Below are 20,210 nucleotides of genomic sequence, written 5' to 3' on the forward strand. Positions count from 1 at the left end.
TATTTAAGGTTTTTTTAAATGTCCAAACTACCCATTTTATACTGTTCATTGCCTTCTCCATTGAAGTTAGGTGAAATGGCTCCAACAGAAAGAGAGAGCTTTCTTCCGTAAAGGTCCAAGCTCGGTTTCTCAGGCATTGTCAGAGTGGAGCAAAAGTCGAAAGTGAACCAACCGAGACCAACAGAAATCAATTCTAAGCTAGTCATCTCAACAGAAATCAAATAGGAACAAAGTGCATCATACCGAACAGTTACCTTGGGTGCTGTGTAGTCTTTTGTTTCATCAGCTGCAACTGAGGCACTAGCATTATTGATTTCTTCAATCTCTTTTTGAAGCAAACCCTTAGTTGCCATCTGTGGTAATGGGGTCAAGCCAGGTACCAAAACATGACCTTCTTCATGAGCAATCAAATTCTCAATGTTATTCATGATTATAAGGGACTTGTCATTTACAGTTCTTCCATGACTTGTATGTTTTCTGATACAATTCTTTTGTTATTTGTATTAACCTTTGCGTCCTCTGTTGACTGAATGATGCTCTCTGCTGTGGTCATCCCTGTTCCCATGATCTGTAGGGCCCTCTTTAGGATAATTTATGTTCTCTGCAACGATTAGTCCTTTGTTTGCAATGGTCATGAATCTTTCCCTTGGATGACTAATGTTTTTTGCAATAACCATTTTCTTGTTGACATATTAGCCATCACTTCCTGATTCAGATCAGTCATGTCCTCTGTATTAGGATTAACCAATGATCCTTCTTTTGGATCAACCATTGCTTCCTCTGTTATTTTCTGAAGCTCAGAATCTTCCCAATCATCCTAAACGATGATCTTGTTAATGGTATTCCAAGTTTGCAGAACCCGATCTAGGCCAGGTTGCCGCACAACCACCCCTGTAATTGCTTTCAGTATGAATTTGTATTGGATAGCCTTCCCAATAAGTATGTCCTTTTCAACATAAAAGAACAAATATATCAGAATCAGCAATCAAATAATATAGCATTCTAATCCCCACGATCGCCAACATGACAAAAGACATGCCCAGAGAACATAACAGTCTTCGGTAGTCCGGTTCCGGCAAAGACTTGTGCGGCCCATCTAGTCTCTGAAGATCGAAGTCCAACCCTCAGCTCCGCTACCCGCTAAACTGCATCCGTTCTGCTTTGCTCGAACCCAAACTAAAGAAAAGTTTCATCGTTTGGCTTAACAGTTAAGAGGATCTTTGTCTAACAGCTAAAGTTCAGAACGTCTTTGTCGCAAGAAAAGGTACAAGGAGGACTTTGTCACTGACCCGATAGTAGAAGGGGCATCTTTTTTCAGTCTCTATTTTAGACATGGGTATTACTAAAGGTATTCTTAATGTTATGATGAGAAGCAACACCTGCTTCGTTAAGAAGGTGGTGGTTACAGAGATCTACACATCTACACATTCCCAATAGACGGCAGAGATGTGTTGTGAGAATATTGTGGGGGGCTGATTTGAACTTAAAACGAAGATGAAAAAATAAGAATTACTATCATTACTTGCATGTTGGTAATGAAAAAAAAGAATAAAATTTGAAATAGATGAGAGAGACAATAAATCGTTACCTGTAAAATCGCCGAACGATGCGATCACCAGAATTAATTGTCCTACGACAAAGAGAAGAAAAATGAGGAGTCCAAATTCGATTTTGGGGACGAGATGAGAGAGAGATAGAGAGAGTCGAGAGAGGAAGTCAATGGGAAATAAGCTTTTTTTGTATTTTTTTTTTTTGACACATTGGATGGTAATGGGATGAACTAATGTCTGTCCCATTAGTAGGGGTGCAACTTGGGCGGGCCTAGCCCGAGCCCGAGTCTAAATTGGTCCAATCCGAAATTTTACACGGGCTGGGCTTAGGCCCAAGAAATTGGGTTTTTTTTTTTATTTTTTGGGCCATGCTCGGGCCTAGCCCTTAGGTAGCCCAAACCCGGCCCAATTATATAAATTTATATAAATGTTGCATACATATTTACATATATATACATATAGACATATTTATATATGTTAGAGAAATGGGGTTACTGTAACTTTGGAGGAGAAGTTCTGAGGCGCGTCTGAAGACACTGTCTTTAGAACGTTATTTGCCCCCACTCAGTTTTACTGAGTTTGCTGTTGGGTTACAGGCAAATAATTTCTGAAGAGGTATGAAGAAAAGGTAGGTGCTGGTTTAGAGAAGGCACATTGAACAATCACAATTTTAAACATTGTGACTGTTTAAAAATTAATTACCAGTTAGTGACTGTTAACTTTGAATTGTGCCTCTTAATCACACCCGATCGAATCGTGACCGTTGATCTCATCAATGATGATCAACGGTTAGCAACGCACCAAAACCAAAGCCACCCATTGCGAGCCATGCAAGTGCGAGCAAAGTGCACCTCTAAAGCGCTTCATTGCGTCGCACACACACGCGCACACGTTGCACGGTATCGAATCCCATACTCTCTTCCACTAATTCTAAGGAGTGTAAATCAGCTCCAATTGAAATACTGAAAACAAAACTTATAATTTTCCAATGTAGGACAAGCTCAAAATTGGGCTTTGTAAGAGAGAAATTGATTTTCCAATCAAGTGTGTAGGTACAATTTTTCATGTAATTAACCAATCAAACCCATTGGATTTAATCTCTTATGAGATTAAAATCCAACAATATATATAACATTTGTATAGATATTTTGTCTACATATTTACATACATATATACATAAATATATATTACATAAATACATTTATATATGTATAATTTTAGAGTGGGTTCATTAACCAACTCGAACCCGAACCCAACTTGAGTGCATCAAATTACAGGGTGGATTGAGCTTAGGTTAAAAAAATCGGGTTTGACCTAGGGCTCGGGCCTTAAACCCAAAGTTTAAGATTGGGCCTGAGTTGATTATAAACCCGCTCCAACCCGCCCAACTTGCACCCCTACCCGTTAACTATAAATGTCTAAGGCAAGTCAAGCCAGAGGACATATGGCGCCGAGGCGCCCTACAACATCCCACAGCACATCCACGCAATGTATGGGAGCATTTTCTATGACAGTATTAAAAATGATAATATCATCATTAGGGAGATATTTCCAATGCACGGCGGGGATGTGCTGTGGAACGTTGTGGGACACGCTGCTGTGGGGCGTTGATACGATTCGTATGAGACCATCATGTCATTTTCAGGTTTCAGCCACCGATTTAAACAAACAAGCACGTGGTAGGTGGAATTATTGAAACCGGATTCAGTAAATGCAAAGCCCGTTCGAACAACCATTATAGTCTTGCATTGAAAATATTTCGCTGTGCACAGTAGTAGCATATTCCCGATGCAAGGCTGTTCGAACGGGCCTTCTACTTTCTAACCTTTGATTAAAAAAGTAGGTTTTAAAGAAGAGGAGAAAAGTGATAGGAGGGGTGTAATGTGTACTGTAAACGAAAATCCAATACATGTTGACAAACCGAGACCGGATCTGCTTCTCACACCTGATGCTTCACACGCACATCCTATCATGTATTGGTAACATCTCCCATAAGTACTTATTTATTATTATTCACGGGAGATGCTCCCATTGCGCGGTAGATGTGCCTGTAAGCGGCCATTTGTGAGGAACGGATCCCGTCACTACCGCACGGTACACAGTAATCCGCCTGCTGGGAGGGGTGAAATTAATAGCCTAATCTGATTATTAGGGGTTGAGGGTAGGTAAGCCAAGTTAAAAGGTAAAGTAAAACTGATTGGAGGTCTCAAACATTTGACCAAAACCCCCCAGCCTCATCGGTTTAATAGTCAATAGAAGAAAGAAATGAGGAAAATGAAAAAAGGTTTTCTGCGGTATTACGGAGGAGAGCGGGTTGGTGAGGGGCTGCTGCCTGCTGGTGGTGGGGTGAGTCGTCAGTCATGTGTCAAGGAAATGGGAGTCGGGGTAGGTGAGGGAGAACTCCAGTCGTCTCTTCTTCTCTTCTCTATACATACACATTCGTAGGACTCCACGTTTTTTAAAGAACCAACACCCACCATACCAACCCAACCTCTCTCTCTCTGCCATCGACGGTAATGGCGTCATCTCTCTCCTCCAAACAATTTGTAAGGGGTCCGAGGTCGGACGGTGGTGCTGGTTTTGGATTCCATGTCTCGGATCCACGGAAATTATTTCCTCCAACACTCCACATCTCTTTCCGACGCACAGCTCCTCCGAGGAAGCTCCGTGAGTTCCTTCTCCCTTTATTTATCATAACAGTATTTCTTATCCCGATCTTTAATTTTCAACTCATAAATTAGGTTGATCTTTAACATTAGAAAATGATGGGTTTTCATGGTTGCGAACCTCTTTTTCCACTTTAATTTCTTCTTCTTCTTCTTTATTTTTTTTTATTTTTTTATTTTGTCTCCAATTTTCAGTTTTCTGTGTTCAAATGTTTAAACATATTTGCTTTCTGCTTGAATTAGTTGACTAGAAGTATGTAAACTCTATGTCTTTGCTTTTGCCTTTGGTATTGCATTTCCAGTTTCGCCATAGTTCAGATCTTTGATTTTCAGCCAGATGTCTCCATTTGTATTAAAGCAAGAGTTCTGGTTCTCTATTTCATCTTGCTTTTGTAGTGTTGTAGACCTGGAAATTGATCTTTTCCCCGTTGTAGCAAGAATGGATTTAGATTGATTCCTCCGTCTTTGTTCTACAATAACTTTTAAGTCTAGGTTTTGGCCAAACTTCTGTCAGAATTGGGAATTTTGCACGAGATCTTCAAGACTTGTTCAAATTTTATCGTTGCTGGCAAAAATTTTTTCTCCCCCTCCTCCCCTGAATTTTCCCTGTTGCTTGGTTAAGCTGTTGAAGCTAGCAAGGTGCTTGTTGTTCCTGTATATTTGCTACTCCATTCTATCTAATCCAAGTCTGTGTTTGTGTGTGTTTTTCTGGTTTGTATTCTCGGAAAAACAGTTACTTCTCCTCAATCAACTTGCCGATTTCTGTTATTTTGGTAGCATTTGCAGTTTTATCATTATATTTCCCGGATGTGTTGCTTTTATCTTTTATGTCAATACTAGAAAAAGGATAAGCCCGAAGCTGGTACTATGAGAGGATGTTTTAGAAGGAAAATTATAAGTAACAAACTGAAAATTTGTATTCAATGCAACTTTAGGGGGGGGGTAATTAACACTGTTGGGTTTGGCTAAAAGATACCCTTAAGGCATGAACTGTTTATGTTTTAGTTCCGACAACAATTGAAGATGTTTCTTATAAAGTTTGCAAGCAATATTTCAATGGACAAGAAAGCAAGCAGATGGCTTGGTGGATAAATTAGCCAAATATGGAGCAAACTGACCACAATTGTATCGGAGGGTAACAAATGAGGAAATTGGAACCTAATTTGCTATATATCATGTCAGACTTCTGGGGTTAATACTCTCTCTTCTATACTTCTCTGTTTCATTATTAATAAGGCAATATTTCCATTAAAAAAATTGGATGATGATAATTAGGTGTACCTCTAGAATGTCGGTACTAGAATCATCAATGCTTTATGGAACAGAATATTGGGAATTTGAAAAGCAACACATACACAAAACAACCTATCTAGATGAGGATTTTGAGATGGATGATTGCCAATATTATGAGGGATAAAGCCATAAATGAATGTAATGAAATCTCCAGAATGGGCGAGAAGATGATGAAACTTTTAGGTTAGATGATCTGATAATTGCACCACATGCCAATAGTTTCATCGATGAAGAGTAATCTGATGCAAGTTTAAGGTATGATAAGAACAAAGGAATGGCAAGAAGGAATTGTCTTAGGTGCGAGAAAGGGTTTGAGAACCTAAACTTTAATAAAAGATATAACCCTATAAGTAGAATGTCAAAACAAGGTTTCTGTAGCCACTTGAAATAGTTAGAATATTGCTTTAGTGTTTGATTGATTGACTATTCTACAAAAGTTACCAAAATAGCAATTTAGTTAAATATTTTTTTTTTCAAATACCAGAGGTGCAGGCAGTTGGAAGTACATTTGGGAATTTTTTCCGTGTGACAACATTTGGAGAATCTCATGGGGGTGGTGTTGGTTGTATAATTGATGGATGCCCTCCTAGGATTCCCCTCACAGAAGCAGATTTGCAAGTTGATCTTGACAGAAGGTACTCAACTTGACATTATATGACTTCTCACTGTTTTCTTTTTTAATCATTGACTCTTCAATACATATTGACAATGCTAGGATTTTACATTCTTGCTGCAGTAGTAATGAGGAATTTCTTTTCGTTTTCTTAATCTTATGTAATTGCTGATAAATGAACCCCAAAATTGGGAATGATATGTTTAGTTATGCATTTCTAAATGCTATTGCTTACTTATGAACCTAGAATACACCTATAATAGCACTGCTTTATTGCTATGCCTGAAATGATACAATGTCCAACCAGTAACTTAAAGTTAACCACTGTATGCAGGAGGCCAGGTCAGAGCCGAATTACTACCCCAAGAAAAGAGACTGATACTTGCCGTATATATTCTGGAGTAACTGAAGGTTAGATCTTGGATGATACTTTCTTATAGGATCTTCTACTTGTAGTTGTATGTCCTCTTTCCTACTAATAATAAAAAAGGGATGACTATTCTGTCTGTGGTCTTGTTGAAGCAATCAATGATGATGGATATAATTGATGCAGGATTGACAACTGGGTCTCCAATTATGGTCAAAGTACCAAATACCGATCAAAGAGGACATGTGAGTAGTCCAACACTAGAAACTATTACTAGAAAAATAAATATGGTGGTTGCTAGGGTACAACATTCTTGTTGAGCTAAGGTTGGCCGTTCATGTAGTTTTTATATGCAACCCTTCACCTAAATGACTGATTATTATAATAATCTAGATTGGCAAGCACCTATGCTACTTGTACTTGTACATTAGCTATTATGGCTGAATCTTATTCCATCTAAACACCAAAGGCTCCTTAGACTTTAAATCTAAATGCTCTGAATTTATTTCATTGATCATTTATTGTGCTAAAATATTCATGTAATCTTTATGTCATTGGACATTTCAGGACTACAAAGAAATGTCAATAGCATATAGGCCTTCTCATGCAGATGCAACCTATGACTTTAAGTATGGTGTGAGATCTGTACAGGTATACTCCATAATTTTTCAACAGTAGTTATACTATTTAAATTCAAGGAGATTTAGATTTCTTTTATTTAAAAATCCTTGATTTCTTATCCTAACATGATGTCCAAATGGAAATGTAGGGTGGTGGGAGATCTTCAGCAAGAGAAACTATTGGAAGAGTTGCTGCCGGAGCTGTTGCAAAGAAAATTATTAAAGCCTTTTCAGGAACTGAGGTTAGTTTATTAGGTTGCTTATTTGAGTTTTTGAACATTTACCATGATATCTCTAATGTCCTTGAGACTTTACCATGTATAAAAAATGTACCTTAACTTTTCAGGAACTGAGGTTAGTTTATTAGGTTGCTTAGTTGAGTTTTTGAACATTTACCATGATATCTTCAATGTCCATGAGACTTTACCATGTATAAAAAATGTACCTTAACTTTTCTCTTGCGCATTTTTGTGTTTACGACATGCACTAATTTTGGTTCTGCATATGTATAGCCTAATGAATTTACCTCTTAAGGTTTTGAAAAACAAATGCACTGAATTATCAAATTGTTCAAATTGGAAACATCTCATTTTCACTATTTGATGTATATGAGTCTTGGAATGCAATATACACCCAAAAAGAACAACCTACCAAACTAGAAAGGGTTATTATGAATTGCACTGGTCCATATGAGAGATCAGAAATATTGATTACTTTCTGTTTTTATATCATTTTCCATTTACTTACAGAAAAAAAGCAAAGTAAAAAATGGGATATCTGACATCTTCCTCCTTTAAGAGGAAAATGGGATGGAGATATGGGAAGGAAATGGTACTTTGTACAGGTCCAATTTACCATCGTGATTAAAAATTTGACTTATGTTTTTTTTTGATCAATAGCATTGTGAATTATATTAAGATTATCCAAGTAAGAAGTAGAAAGTGTTATAGTGTATGCTAAAAAGAAGGGGAATAAGGAAAACGATTGTCCAAGAAAGAGGAAGCTATTGGAGGTAGAAAGATTAAAATCAGATGTTGCAACAGACTTAGAGTTCAGTGCTAGGGGGGAAAGAAGGAAAGGGTTCAAGTAAGGGATGGTTGTTGCCAGGGTGGAACTTTAAGTGATTCCATGAAGATATTGAGTTGGAATGTAAGAGGGTTGGGTAGTGCTAGGAAAATGAGGGTAATAAAGGATATGATTAGAAAGGAAAACCCGGATATAATTTTGCTTCAAGAAACAAAAGTGGCAGGTTGGGATGGGAAATGGGTGAGAAGTGTGTGGTGCTCTAGAGGATTAGGATGGTCTTGTATGCCTTCATGCGGGGCTTTAGGAGGTATAGTGACAATGTGGAGGAAAGAGGCAGTGGAGCCAATGGAAGAGCTAATATGTCAGTTTTCACTCTCTTTGAAAGTAAAGTGTGGGAGAAGAGTACATGGGTGATGACGAACGTCTATGGTCCGAATAGATATGGAGAGAGGCGAAATGTGGGAAGAGCTCTTTGATATAAGGGGTTTGTGGGAGGGTTAGTGGTGTTTAGGTGGGGACTTTAATGTGATCAGGTTTACAAATGAGACCAATAATCCCAATCAAGTGATCACAATCAGCATGAGGAGATTCAATGAATTTATTAATGAATGTGAACTGTTAGAAATCCCCCTCCAACAGTCTGTCTTCACTTGGTCCAACCTACAATCCCTCCCTCGAGATGCTCTAAGCTGGATAGGTTCATCTTTAGTTCAGATTGGGGAGAACATTGGTTAGGGCTGTCAATTTGTCAGCTAGGGCCTTGCCAAGAGTCACTTAAGATCATTGGTCGATAAGCATTGGAACTAGGAACTTTTTGAGTGGGCCTAAACCTTCCAGATTTGGAAATATGTGTCTAACACATCCAGACTTTACTCATAAGGTTAAAGAGTGGTGGAGTGAAGAAGTGGTGGGACCCCTTGGGATGGGTGTCAAATTCCATTGGAAAACTCGGAGGCTAAAAGGTAAAATTAAAGAGTGGAACAGGTAAGGGGCCACGAGCCGAGTCTTTCACGAGCTATTTGAGCTTGGCTTGTGAAAAGCTCGGCTTGGCTCAGTTTAAACTGAGCTTCGAGCCCAATATATAGGCTCGTTTGCTAATCGAGTTGAGCTTGAGCCCAATGAATCTCGGCTTGTGAGGCTTGCGAGCCTAGTATTAAATAAACCATTTTTATTTTATATATATCTATATATATATATACATACACACATACATGCATATATGTATAATGGTAAATAATTTTTATAATTATTTTTTTTGTATATATAATGGTAAATAATTTTACAATTCTTAATTTTGTCTAAAAAATAAAAAAAATAATTTTATGCATATAATTTTTATTTTTCAAAAAAAGCTTGGCTTAAATTTGAGCTCAAGCCGATCCGAGCTTGAACTTGCGAGCTATGAACCGAGCTCGAGCTCGAGCTCAAGTCTCTAGCTTGATACTATTCCTGTGAGCCAAGCTCAAATAGCCAAGTATTCGGCTCAGCTCGGCTTGAATCCACCCCTAGGAACATGGAGCATTTCGAGAGAGTGGAGGAGAAGAAATTAAATGTTATCTCCCAAATTGAACTCTTGGATGAAAAAGGACACAATTTTCTCTCAGAAGAAGAAAGGAATTTAAGATGGACCTTGGAGGAGTTGGAAGAAATAATGCTTAGGGAAGAGATTTGTTGGAGGCAGAAATCAAGGCATCAATGGATTAAGGAAGGGGATGACAATACTAAATTTTTCCATGCAATTGCTAATGGAAGGAGAAAGAACTTCGTAGAAAAGTTAGAGATCAACGGTGAAGTTGTGGATAATCAAGAGGAGATTGCTAATGCTTTCATGAATCATTTCAGGGCAGTCTACAAAAGACAAGGGGTTGTGAGGCTTATAGTGGCCTAGATTGGGCCCTAAGGTGGCAAATTTGCTGGAAAAGGATTTTGACTTGGAAGAAATAAAGGGAGTTGTGTTTTCAATGGATAGATCTAAAGCACCTGGACTTGACGATTTGACTATGGCGTTCTTTTAGGATTGCTGGGATATCATCGAGTTAGATTTGTTGGTAGTATTTGTGGAGTTTGTGGATGTTCCCTTTATAAGTCCAAGGATCAACTCCACTTTCCAGGCCTTGATACCTAAAAAGGGAGATGCTTTCCAACCGAAAGGCTTTAGGCCCATCAGCCTAGTGACTAACATTTATAAAATTATGGCCAAAGTGTTGTCATTAAGGTTAAAACTAGCCCTTTCTAATTTAATAAGCCAATCACAAGGGGACTTCATTCAAGGAAGACAGATTATAGATCAAATCTTGATAGCAAATGAATATGTGGAGGACTTCAAGAGAATGGAGAAAAAGGTTTCGTATGTAAACTGGACTTGGAGAAGCATATGACATGGTTGGTTGGTCTTTTTTGTCGGAGTCCTTGAGGAACTTTGGGTTTGGAGAGAAATGGTGTGGTTGGATTGAAGCTTGTTTAAAAACATGCCATTTTTCAGTTTTAGTTAATGGAGTGGTTAGAGACTTCTTTTCAACCTCTAGAGGGTTGAGACCAGGGTATCCTCTTTCTCCTTTCCTTTTCACTCTGGTAGCTGACGTGTTTAGTATGCTCATTTCGAGAGTTGATGGTTTGGGCATGTTTAGAGGATGGAGGGTAGGAAGAGAGGGTATTGTGGTAACACACTTGCAATTTGCGGATGATACAATCTTTTTTTTTTTGAGATTGGAGATCCCCTTAAAGGCTAGGAACGTGAAATGAGTAATAAAATTGTTTGAATGCGTGTTGAAGTTGAAGGTCAATTTCGAAAAGAGTTGTGTAGTGGGGGTAAATTTGGAGATGGAGGAGTTGAGTGAGGTAGCAGAGTCCATAGGTTGCCTTACCTCGAACTGGCCTTTGAAGTACTTGGGTATGCCTTTAGGAGATAGTCCAAGAGAAGGAAGATTTTGGAATTCGATTGTAGAAAAATGCACAAAGAAGCTGGTAGTTTGGAAGAGAAACTACATTTCCCTCGGGGGTCGTATCACTTTAATAAGAGCTACTCTTTTGAATTTGCCAAGTTACCTTCTCTCAGTCTTTAGAATGCCACAAAAGGTGATTTTGAAAGTAGAGAAAGTCATGAGGGATTTTTTGTGGAGTCGGGGGAAGGAAGGATCATGTTGGAAATAGTGTGTAGGAGGAAGGAGCAAGGGGGTTTGGGAATAGGCAATCTAAGGAAGAAAATACAGCCTTGCTAGGCAAATGGTTGTGCAGGTGGCCTCTAGAAAGGGAAAGACTTTGGCATAAAGTTGTAAGGAGTGTGCATGGTGTTGCAGGCAATGGTTGGGATGCTGGTTTATCTTGGCGGGCTACATTGAAGTCTCCATGGAAGGCTATTCATAGTATTCTTCCTTTTTTCCTGAACCTGATCAGGTATGACACTTGTACTGGAGATAGGATTTTGTTTTGGGAGGGTGTTTGGATTGGTGACTTCACCCTCAAGGACCTCTTTCCCTCCTTGTATTCCATCTCATGTTTTAAAAATGAGCCAATTCAAAGGTTTGTGTCCTCCTCCTTTTTTTTTGGTATAAACTAGAACCTAGGTTTTAGAAGAGATTTGAGAGGTTCTGAGCTTGACCAGGTTGCTTTGCTCCTTAAAACTCTTGATCCTGTTTGCTTGGACTCTTCTTCTCTAGATACCCGTATTTGGAAGCCTTTTCCCTTGGGATCCTTCTCTTGTGCTTCTTTCTTTGCTTCCTTGTGCTCCTCTCCGTTGCCTCAACCTTTTCATAACAATGAAGTCTAGTCCAAACCTGTCCTCCAAAAGTGGGAGCCCTTTGTTGGGAAGCCTCCCTTGGAAAAATCATCACTTTGGATGTTTTGCAAAAAAGAAGATCTGGTCTTTGTATCTCTCCTAACTGGTGTACCCTATGCAAAACAAATGAAGAAAGTTGCTACCATATACTAATCACTTGCCCTTTTGTTGTAGGCCTTTGGGAAAAGCTTTTTGATCTTTTTGGGTGCAGGTGGACAGAATCGGAGCAGATTTGCAATCTTTTTGACCCTACAACTTTCAGGTGGCCAAAGAGAAGAGGATGAGTTTTGTGGAGGATGCTTTGGTGTGGATTGTGTGGGAGGAATGAAATGCTAGAGTCTTTAATGACAAGGAGAGGGATCAGACATGTGTGTTAGAAAGTGTTTTATGTAGGGCTATAAGATGGGTAAAATCCTTGGACCTGTTCTCATCCTACTCTTTTGATGATATAAGTAGGAATTGGGAACAACTAGCCAAAAGTTCTGCAGTCAGAAGCAAGTCTTTGGTGGATTGGAAGCCTCCTGATTTAGGCTTCATTAAATTAAATTTTGATGGCAGTAGTTTGGGCAACCCGGGGCCATCTGGAATAGGGGGAGTCATTAGAAATGCTGAGGGCCAGATTGTAGCTCTATTTTCTGGTCCTATAGGGATGGAAGATTCAGTTAATGCAGAACTTCAAGCTGTGATACAGGGAGCAGAAATTGCAAAAGAGTTGGCAGTGGAGCATTTAAAGATTGGAGGTGACTCCAAATTGGTTATTGCACGGCTAAAAGAACTGGAGATGGCAGCATGGCCTTACAGGAGGACTTTGAGAAGATTTAAGTGGCTAACATCAAATATCTCAGTCACAGTTCAATGGGAAAGAAGATCGGCAAATGGGCTGGCAGATTTCCTAGCCAAACAAGGAGTACATAGGAATCAGCTCTTTTGGGCTCAATTGTAAGCTTTATGATGTAGTTTGGAGGCTGCACCTCACGCCTCTTTGTGGGGAGTTGTATGATGTATACTGTGTTTTTATTCTAATTAATAATCTATCAAAAAAGTTATTTTAAGTCTTAAGAATGTAAACCAACTTTCTACAATCAGATATAAAGGAAAACCACATTAACATGGTACTTTGGACAGGTCCTACTGACAGTCTGACTTCCATTGGAAGGATCAAAATAGCCCTGCTGCTAGGAGTTGAAGAGAATACAAAAAAAAAAGGAATACCTAGAGATGTCTTTGGACGCTTTCCAGAAAATGTCCTTAGAGTCTCTTTAAGATTCCCATCAGGCCATCACACACCCTCTCATGTCTCCACCATAAATACACTACACCCCTCCCCCAAACCTTGTACCTTTGGCCCAATCAACTCATTCAAATTGGACCTATCAAGTACCAGCTTCACTGACATGTTTGATGCCTGATGCTGTTTAAAACATTGATAACATGCCGACAACTCTATTTTTTATACATATATGCTATGGTTATGTAGTAACCAATCAATATTTATTATGTATAAGCAGATAACATTATTTATTATCTTTTTGATTTTTTCCTTGTTGGAAATTGCATTTTCAGACACACACACTTATGTATGGACTTGTATGCTTATTCCCATTCACATTTTTCTCATTCTATATTTATTGTCTATAAACTTCAGGTTCTTGCATATGTCTCTCAAGTGCATAATGTCGTTCTTTCTGAGGGCTTGGTTAATCATGAAACTTTGTCACTTGAAGAGGTGAGCTGACTAACACTCATTTAATGGTTTCTGTGGTGAAGTCCTGCAGGTGCATGACAAAACCATGTAATTTTCTGCTTATTTGGAAATTTGGCTTCCTTGGATGTCAAATCAATACTTTAGAAACCCTAGGTAATTAAAAACTAGTAGAGCAATGATCATGAGTCTTGTCCATCATAGGGCTCTGTAATGGCTAATCTTGTATCGCTTGCATTGATGCATTCACCATAATCAGTATGGTTGGTATCACATTAGTACCTGTAAAGTTTGACCTACCATTTGCACTAGGCTGGTGATGATCTTGATTGATGCCACCTGCAGCGTTCCAGTGGTTTCAGTAGCATATTTCCTTTCAAATACAAGAACTCGAACTGAAATTTGATCCTGGTTTTATCAGCCTTTGGCTTGTTGCAATATAATCTCTCAAATAACTTTGTAATGTTCCAAATTCAGAAGGCTACATGGGCAGATAAGGGAAAACATCTAAATAATGCGATTAACAAAACTAATGCTAGTTTTCTTATAAAAAAGGTACTAGTTTCTGGTCTTCGTGTTGCCAATTATTCAGTCTATGGTGAAAATGTCCAGAAAAGAAAGTTGTACTGTTAAGTTTTCTTCTTTCCTTTCTTTCTTTCTTTCTTTCTTCTTTGTGGGGGTGCAAGGAAAGGGGATCTGTAGATGATTATAAGAATGTAATAGTTCTCTCTTTGGTTCCATGAGCCCAAGGCATCAAACCTCTGGTTGGTCAAACTCCCATAACAGTTGTTTTATACTCGTAGTTTTCAAGGTGCCAAGGCAAGGCTGGGTGACAGGGGGTTGCCTTGTTGCTTAGTCACCTAGGCTAAGGATTATATATATATATATATATATATATATATATAGGTGTTACCATAGGTTCCATTGCAACCAGCAATCTTCTTTCACTAGTAATCATTAATAATCTTCATAAAAATCATATGAACTTTATTTTAAAATATGGAAAATCAACATATTCATGAGAAGAAAAAGAAGGAAAAGAAAACTCAGAAGATATAAGGTTTGAGCCCCTGCTTTTGTCCTAGGAAAAAGAAGGAAAAATAAAGTAATAAAAAGAAGCTAGTAAAACTCACAAAATGAATAATTTAATGTATATTTTATTATTGTAATCTTAAAAGCAAAGAATATAAAAATATTTTTTAGCGCCATGCATAAAGTAGCTAGGTACTTAAGTGAGGCAACCCTCCATGGGTGCCTTGTTGCTTAGGCATCACCTTGTTAACCATGTTTACACTGTTGAAGTTGCCCCCTGTTGAGGCAAAGAGTCTGCAGGATCCAACTCTGGGCGGATGTTCCATGTGATGCATAATTGCATATGGAGCATGTCTGACAAAATAAGGCATGAAAATATCTACATTGGAGCAGAATTGCAAATGGTGCATCTTTAGTCTATGTTTGGTTTGAAGGAAAAGGTAGGGAAAGGAAGGGAAAGACAGGAAACCTATATAAGGCTTGTAAAGGTTCTCCTACCTTTCCCTGCATTTTCCTTCAAACCAAACATAGCCTTAGTGTCACTCTTTTATAGAAAAAAACAAGCCCCACATCTTTTCCTTTTAATTATTTTGGAAGGTGACCTTGAACTTATTGTCAAAGAGTGTGCATGAGAAGATGCATGTTCAAGAGATTACAGGGAAAGAAACCTTTAAGCCCCACCGCTCAACATAAATTAGAGCTATCACTGTACAAGTCCTTCCTACACCCGTCCATGCAAGACTGTCAGCAATGATTTAATTCACTTGGAACCCATCGTCTTTGGCCTGGAAAGGCTAATAAAATATCCCTGATTTCACCAAAAAAATCCCCTGATTTCATTTAGGTAATGAACCATCTATTAAGGCCCCTGTGCTCTTTGCTGTCTCATCTTACAACAGTTGTTGAATCTCATTTAATGACTAAAGATGAAGAGTGGAGTCTTTGCTATCCAGCCTCTAATAGAAGCTAGAATCTTTTATTTAGTGGTCTTTGGGTCTTCTATGGAGCCACTAAAGACCCACAATACTTCCCGTCAGACTTGGTGAGCATTCCACCAAAAAGCCCCCTAAGGAGTTGGAACTCAATGTCACATTGCATAGATGGAGGGGAGGTGACTTCTGTAGGCTGTGACTGGGGGATGACCTAAGGATGTCCATTGGGTTTCTTTGCAAGTATTTAAGAGAAGTCCCTTTGAATTATAAAGTAGATACTACATAAATGCAATATTCCATCTCTGTTGTGCTTTAATGAGGACTTCCGTTGTGGATGCTGCTTTTATTCCTAAGCTCGTGACATGAGTGGATAAATAGATTACATGAAATACATATGTACCCTCACCTTTTCCTTTTCCTAGCATAAAATTTTGGCGTTATTCCATTGTTACATTGATTGTCTGTAATTGATTTCTTTAATAATATATCATGCTGTAATTGTGGATTTCTCAGCACCCAGTAATTTCTAGACTCATTTTGTTGGGTACCTTTCTTGAATCCAGTCATAGAACTTTGGCGTTATTCCATTCTTACATTGATTGTCTGTAACTGATTTTTTAATAATATATCATGCTGTAATTGTGGAGATTTCTCAGCATCCAGGAATTTCTGGACTCATTTTGTTGGGTACCTTGAATCCAGTCCCAATCCTCATGTGTATGTCTTAGCTATATTAGATACAAATGAAGATGGTGGAAACCAATAAAAATTTTTTGAGTATTGTAAAATATGTATTTATGTGACCTTCAATGTAATCTTGGCATTTCTAGGGCCATCTTACACGATCTCTATTTTCCTTATATAAGTTTTTTAATAACTTCATTCTGTGAATTATGACAGATAGAAAGCAATATTGTCAGGTGCCCAGATCCAGAGTATGCTGAGAAGATGATTGCTGCCATTGATGCTGTCCGAGTGAGAGGGGACTCTATTGGTGGTGTTGTGACCTGCATCGCAAGGAATGTTCCTCGTGTAAGCAATTACTAAATCATCCTTGTTTTGTTTTTGCTAAACTATTTTTTTATGTTTTGACTTTCAAATCTAAATAATGTTTTGACAGATAGAAGCTGCACAGAAGCCTACCTAGAGAACTAGTTTCTTGTTCTTTTCTTTTACTTTATTTTATTTAGAAAATGTTATTCATTGCCGATGGCAATAGGATAATCTGTAACAAAGTCATTTCATCTTTTTAATTTTCTCATTAATTACTTAAGTAATTCTTTAAGCTTTGTTAAGGCTGCTTTTAGTATTTGATCTTGTGTGGTAGCCATTTGAAAAAAAGAAAAATAGAAGTACAAATACCATCTATTTCCAAACAAAGGATTGAACCAGCCACCAAGCTTCAGGGGCTTGGGAAGAGCACAAGTCACTTACTCCTACCAGCCCTACCCTGGCAGGAGTTTCAGCAATCTAGTTTCCTGCTATATACTATCTTATGTAGGTGCCCTTTCCTGAATAATAGTTAAAATATTGTGCCTTCAGTGGTTTTTAGTGTTTAATTTGGTATGAATTATTCAAATTTTGAATAGCGAAAAATGGAATTTCTACCATTTATTTGATATATTTGTTTAATACATAACAGTATCCATTTTATAAAGGTATTATGCTGTTATAATGACATTATCTGTAACTATTAACACTTGGTCTAAAAATCTTGCGTTGAAATTGTTGTTGTTTTGTGCGCGTGTGTGATCAATAACAATTCAACAATTTTGTCAATGATCAAAGTTAGAAAAAGGAGTACATGATCTGCATAGTAAGGTAGGCGACCTTGGCTAACAACTCCCCCAAATCAAACGTCTAGCACCCTGTTTTACCAACCAATCTGCCAAACTATTAGCAGCTCAAGTAATCCATTCCACTCTCATCCTCATTTGCCCCCATTAGGTTTCTGATTTCCCTGGGCATATTCCTATAGTGTAATGTGACCTGCTTTCTATCCAACCATCTTAATATTACAAGAGACTCCTAGAAATTTAGAATCACTGTTCTCTGGTAAGTCTAGGGATCTGCTGGGGTATGATCTTCTAGCATAGCAGCCCAGATTTATTCAAGGCAGTCAGTTGACCTTTGAAGCATTTGCAGGACCTGACAACTGTACAGTCACATAATGTCTATATCTTTCAATTAATAAAAACAATGCTCATATTTTATGTCAGGGGCTTGGCTCACCAGTCTTTGACAAGCTTGAAGCAGAGCTGGCTAGAGCTTGCATGTCACTGCCTGCAACAAAGGGGTTTGAATTTGGGAGTGGATTTGCAGGTAAAAGAAGCACATGGAATTATTTCTGAATCAAATCCCCTGTTGTCTATGGTTTTTTCGTACTAATGATGAATTGACAATGCTTGCAGGTACACTTTTGACTGGTAGTGAACATAATGACGAGTTCTATATAGACAAAAATGGAAGAATTAGGACAAGGACAAATCGGTCTGGTGGGATACAGGTAAAAGCTTCTCTTTCTCACTTGGTGGACCTGGTAGTGGTGGGGTTAACAAAGGGCTTAAGATTGTTTTTTTTCCCTTCAAACTTAGATAGTTCCCTTGTATTGTTTATAATGGTGCAGGGGGGAATATCTAATGGGGAAATCATAAACATGAGAATTGCTTTCAAACCAACGGCCACCATTGGAGTAAGTTGATCTATATTTACTTGTTTTTTTTTTTTTTTTGTTTGTATTCTAATCTTTCTTACTCGTGGGCTTAAAAAAAAAACCTTTCTTGTGTTTATTTTCCCTGAACATTCCAGATTAGAGTGGGGAAAAACCTCCTTGTGGCTGCAGTTTACTGCCAATAATGATTCTAAAATTGAGGGGCTTAATAGACATACATGGTTCAGGAGATCTCTATTTGATGTTGAAAGGGGCTTAATATAATAATATAACTATTTGACCACAGCTTGTGGATTGGTTTCTATGTGCTGTATTGTCCAAAATAAACATGATGGGGAATCTTTACCTTTGTTGGATTCAAATAAATGTTTCTTCTAGGTGATCTCCTAGGTCAGTCGATTTAATGGTATGTTTGATCTACAGAGGTGGGAGCTTCTATAACCTGCCTGATTCAATATCACTATATCGCCGTCGTCATCATCATCACCATCATCATCAAGCCTTGTCTCAGGTTCTCATCCACATGGGATTGGCTATATGAAACCTGTTTTATCATTCCATTCTGTTTAGGGCCATATCCATTGTTAAATTATGAGTGCTTAAAATCATACGCCCTAGCATACCCTTGTCCATTTCTCACCACACCTGGATCAAGGTGTAGTGTGTCACAATTCAGGACCCAGGACCATAAGAATTTGGTGAAAGTTGTAATGCCAGATGCCAACTTGACGCAACCTTCCTTTATCCGGGCTTGGGACTGGTGGTGTAAGACATGCTCACATTGGTGGAATCTTAGGCATTATTGTTTTCTTTCTTGAACATCTGTAACTTACAAGCTGATATGAGGTGTTGCATTGATGTAATGCATTTGCAGAAGAAGCAGAACACTGTAACTAGAGAGAAACAGGAGATAAAACTCCTAGCACGTGGTCGCCATGATCCTTGTGTTGTCCCTCGAGGTTTGCTCTTTTCCCATGGATTAGGTGTCTCTTCTATTATGAGTCCTTGATGTTCTCGGATGCTTTCTTTTGTAATCTTTGTGTCAGATAGATAGACTTGCATTATTTCTGCTATTAACAATCTTTTTGTTTTGTTGCTTATGACACAGCTGTGCCAATGGTGGAAGCCATGGTAGCCATGGTGCTAGTAGATCAATTAATGTCACAGTATGCACAATGCGAGCTGTTCCCCGTCAATCCATCCCTACAAGAACCTACGGAATCTCTAGTGGCCCAGCCTAAATGACCCATCCGCCTGAAAGGTGCTTAATATTTCTTCATAGTCTGGTTTTTCTTTTTTTTTGGTGCACCAATAACCGTTCGGGTGCATAATTTTGTAATAGTAACAAGGTAGAATGCATATCCTCCATATTTCCATTTTTTATTTAATCGAACTCTTGGTAAAATATAATACTGTCCTGTGAGAAGGGAGTCGCAAGTTAGAGTGTGATGTTTTGGCCATTGTATTTGTATGTTCCCTGCCCCTTCTCGTACACAAACTAGATTTTACCTTCGTTTTTGGATCCAAATTCCCCAATGGTAGTTTGTTGTGGTTATTTCTGATATTTGAAAATAAAATGGTATGAGAAATCTATTCTGGAAGATGAGCCAGGGTCTTGGATATTTTCAGGTTCATGTACTTTTCTTTCACATCAATAAGCATTACGATTAGACTGATGAACATTGCGTCCAAGAAATTAAAAATTTAAAACATTGCGTCTGTGATGAGTTAAGACCTCGTGTCAATAAAATGACTTTTTATTGTCAACACTTGTATCAAAACAATACATTTGAAAGCAATTCAAAGTCTCAAACTACTAGGATCAACTAGGACCCAAATCTATTTTACTTGGCGCAACCGGTACAAAGCATGCTGAATGGATCCCACCGTACCTCTTTTATCTTCGTATTAAAAAAAAAATATTCCTGATTTAATACCACCCTAAGAAATCAGCTGTTAAGTA

At 38.3% G+C, this 20,210-nt stretch overlaps 1 protein-coding gene across 2 annotated transcripts; it reads left to right on the forward strand.

The window, feature by feature from the left end:
- The first annotated feature begins 3,811 nt into the window (after window positions 1-3,811).
- Window positions 3,812-19,848, forward strand: EMB1144 (chorismate synthase, putative / 5-enolpyruvylshikimate-3-phosphate phospholyase). 2 transcript variants are annotated; one of them, XR_016082376.1, is made up of 14 exons: window positions 3,820-4,217; window positions 5,994-6,144; window positions 6,457-6,533; window positions 6,676-6,734; window positions 7,057-7,140; window positions 7,259-7,351; window positions 13,556-13,636; window positions 16,477-16,608; window positions 17,796-17,898; window positions 17,988-18,082; window positions 18,203-18,268; window positions 18,671-18,758; window positions 19,122-19,206; window positions 19,356-19,848. XR_016082376.1 is itself a non-coding variant. In XM_010266396.3 (13 exons), exons 1-13 carry the CDS (start codon window positions 4,067-4,069, stop codon window positions 19,490-19,492), a joined length of 1,314 nt encoding a protein of 437 aa, XP_010264698.1. In that variant the 5' UTR covers window positions 3,812-4,066; the 3' UTR covers window positions 19,493-19,848. The 2 variants fall into 2 exon arrangements, 1 of the variants encoding a protein (XP_010264698.1); XM_010266396.3 differs by lacking the exon at window positions 18,671-18,758 and having other exon boundaries at window positions 3,812-4,217.
- The last annotated feature ends 362 nt before the right edge of the window (window positions 19,849-20,210 follow it).

Source organism: Nelumbo nucifera, chromosome 2 (genome assembly GCF_055504915.1).
Source record: "Nelumbo nucifera cultivar China Antique chromosome 2, China Antique-T2T, whole genome shotgun sequence".
NCBI classification, from domain to species: Eukaryota; Viridiplantae; Streptophyta; class Magnoliopsida; order Proteales; family Nelumbonaceae; genus Nelumbo; species Nelumbo nucifera.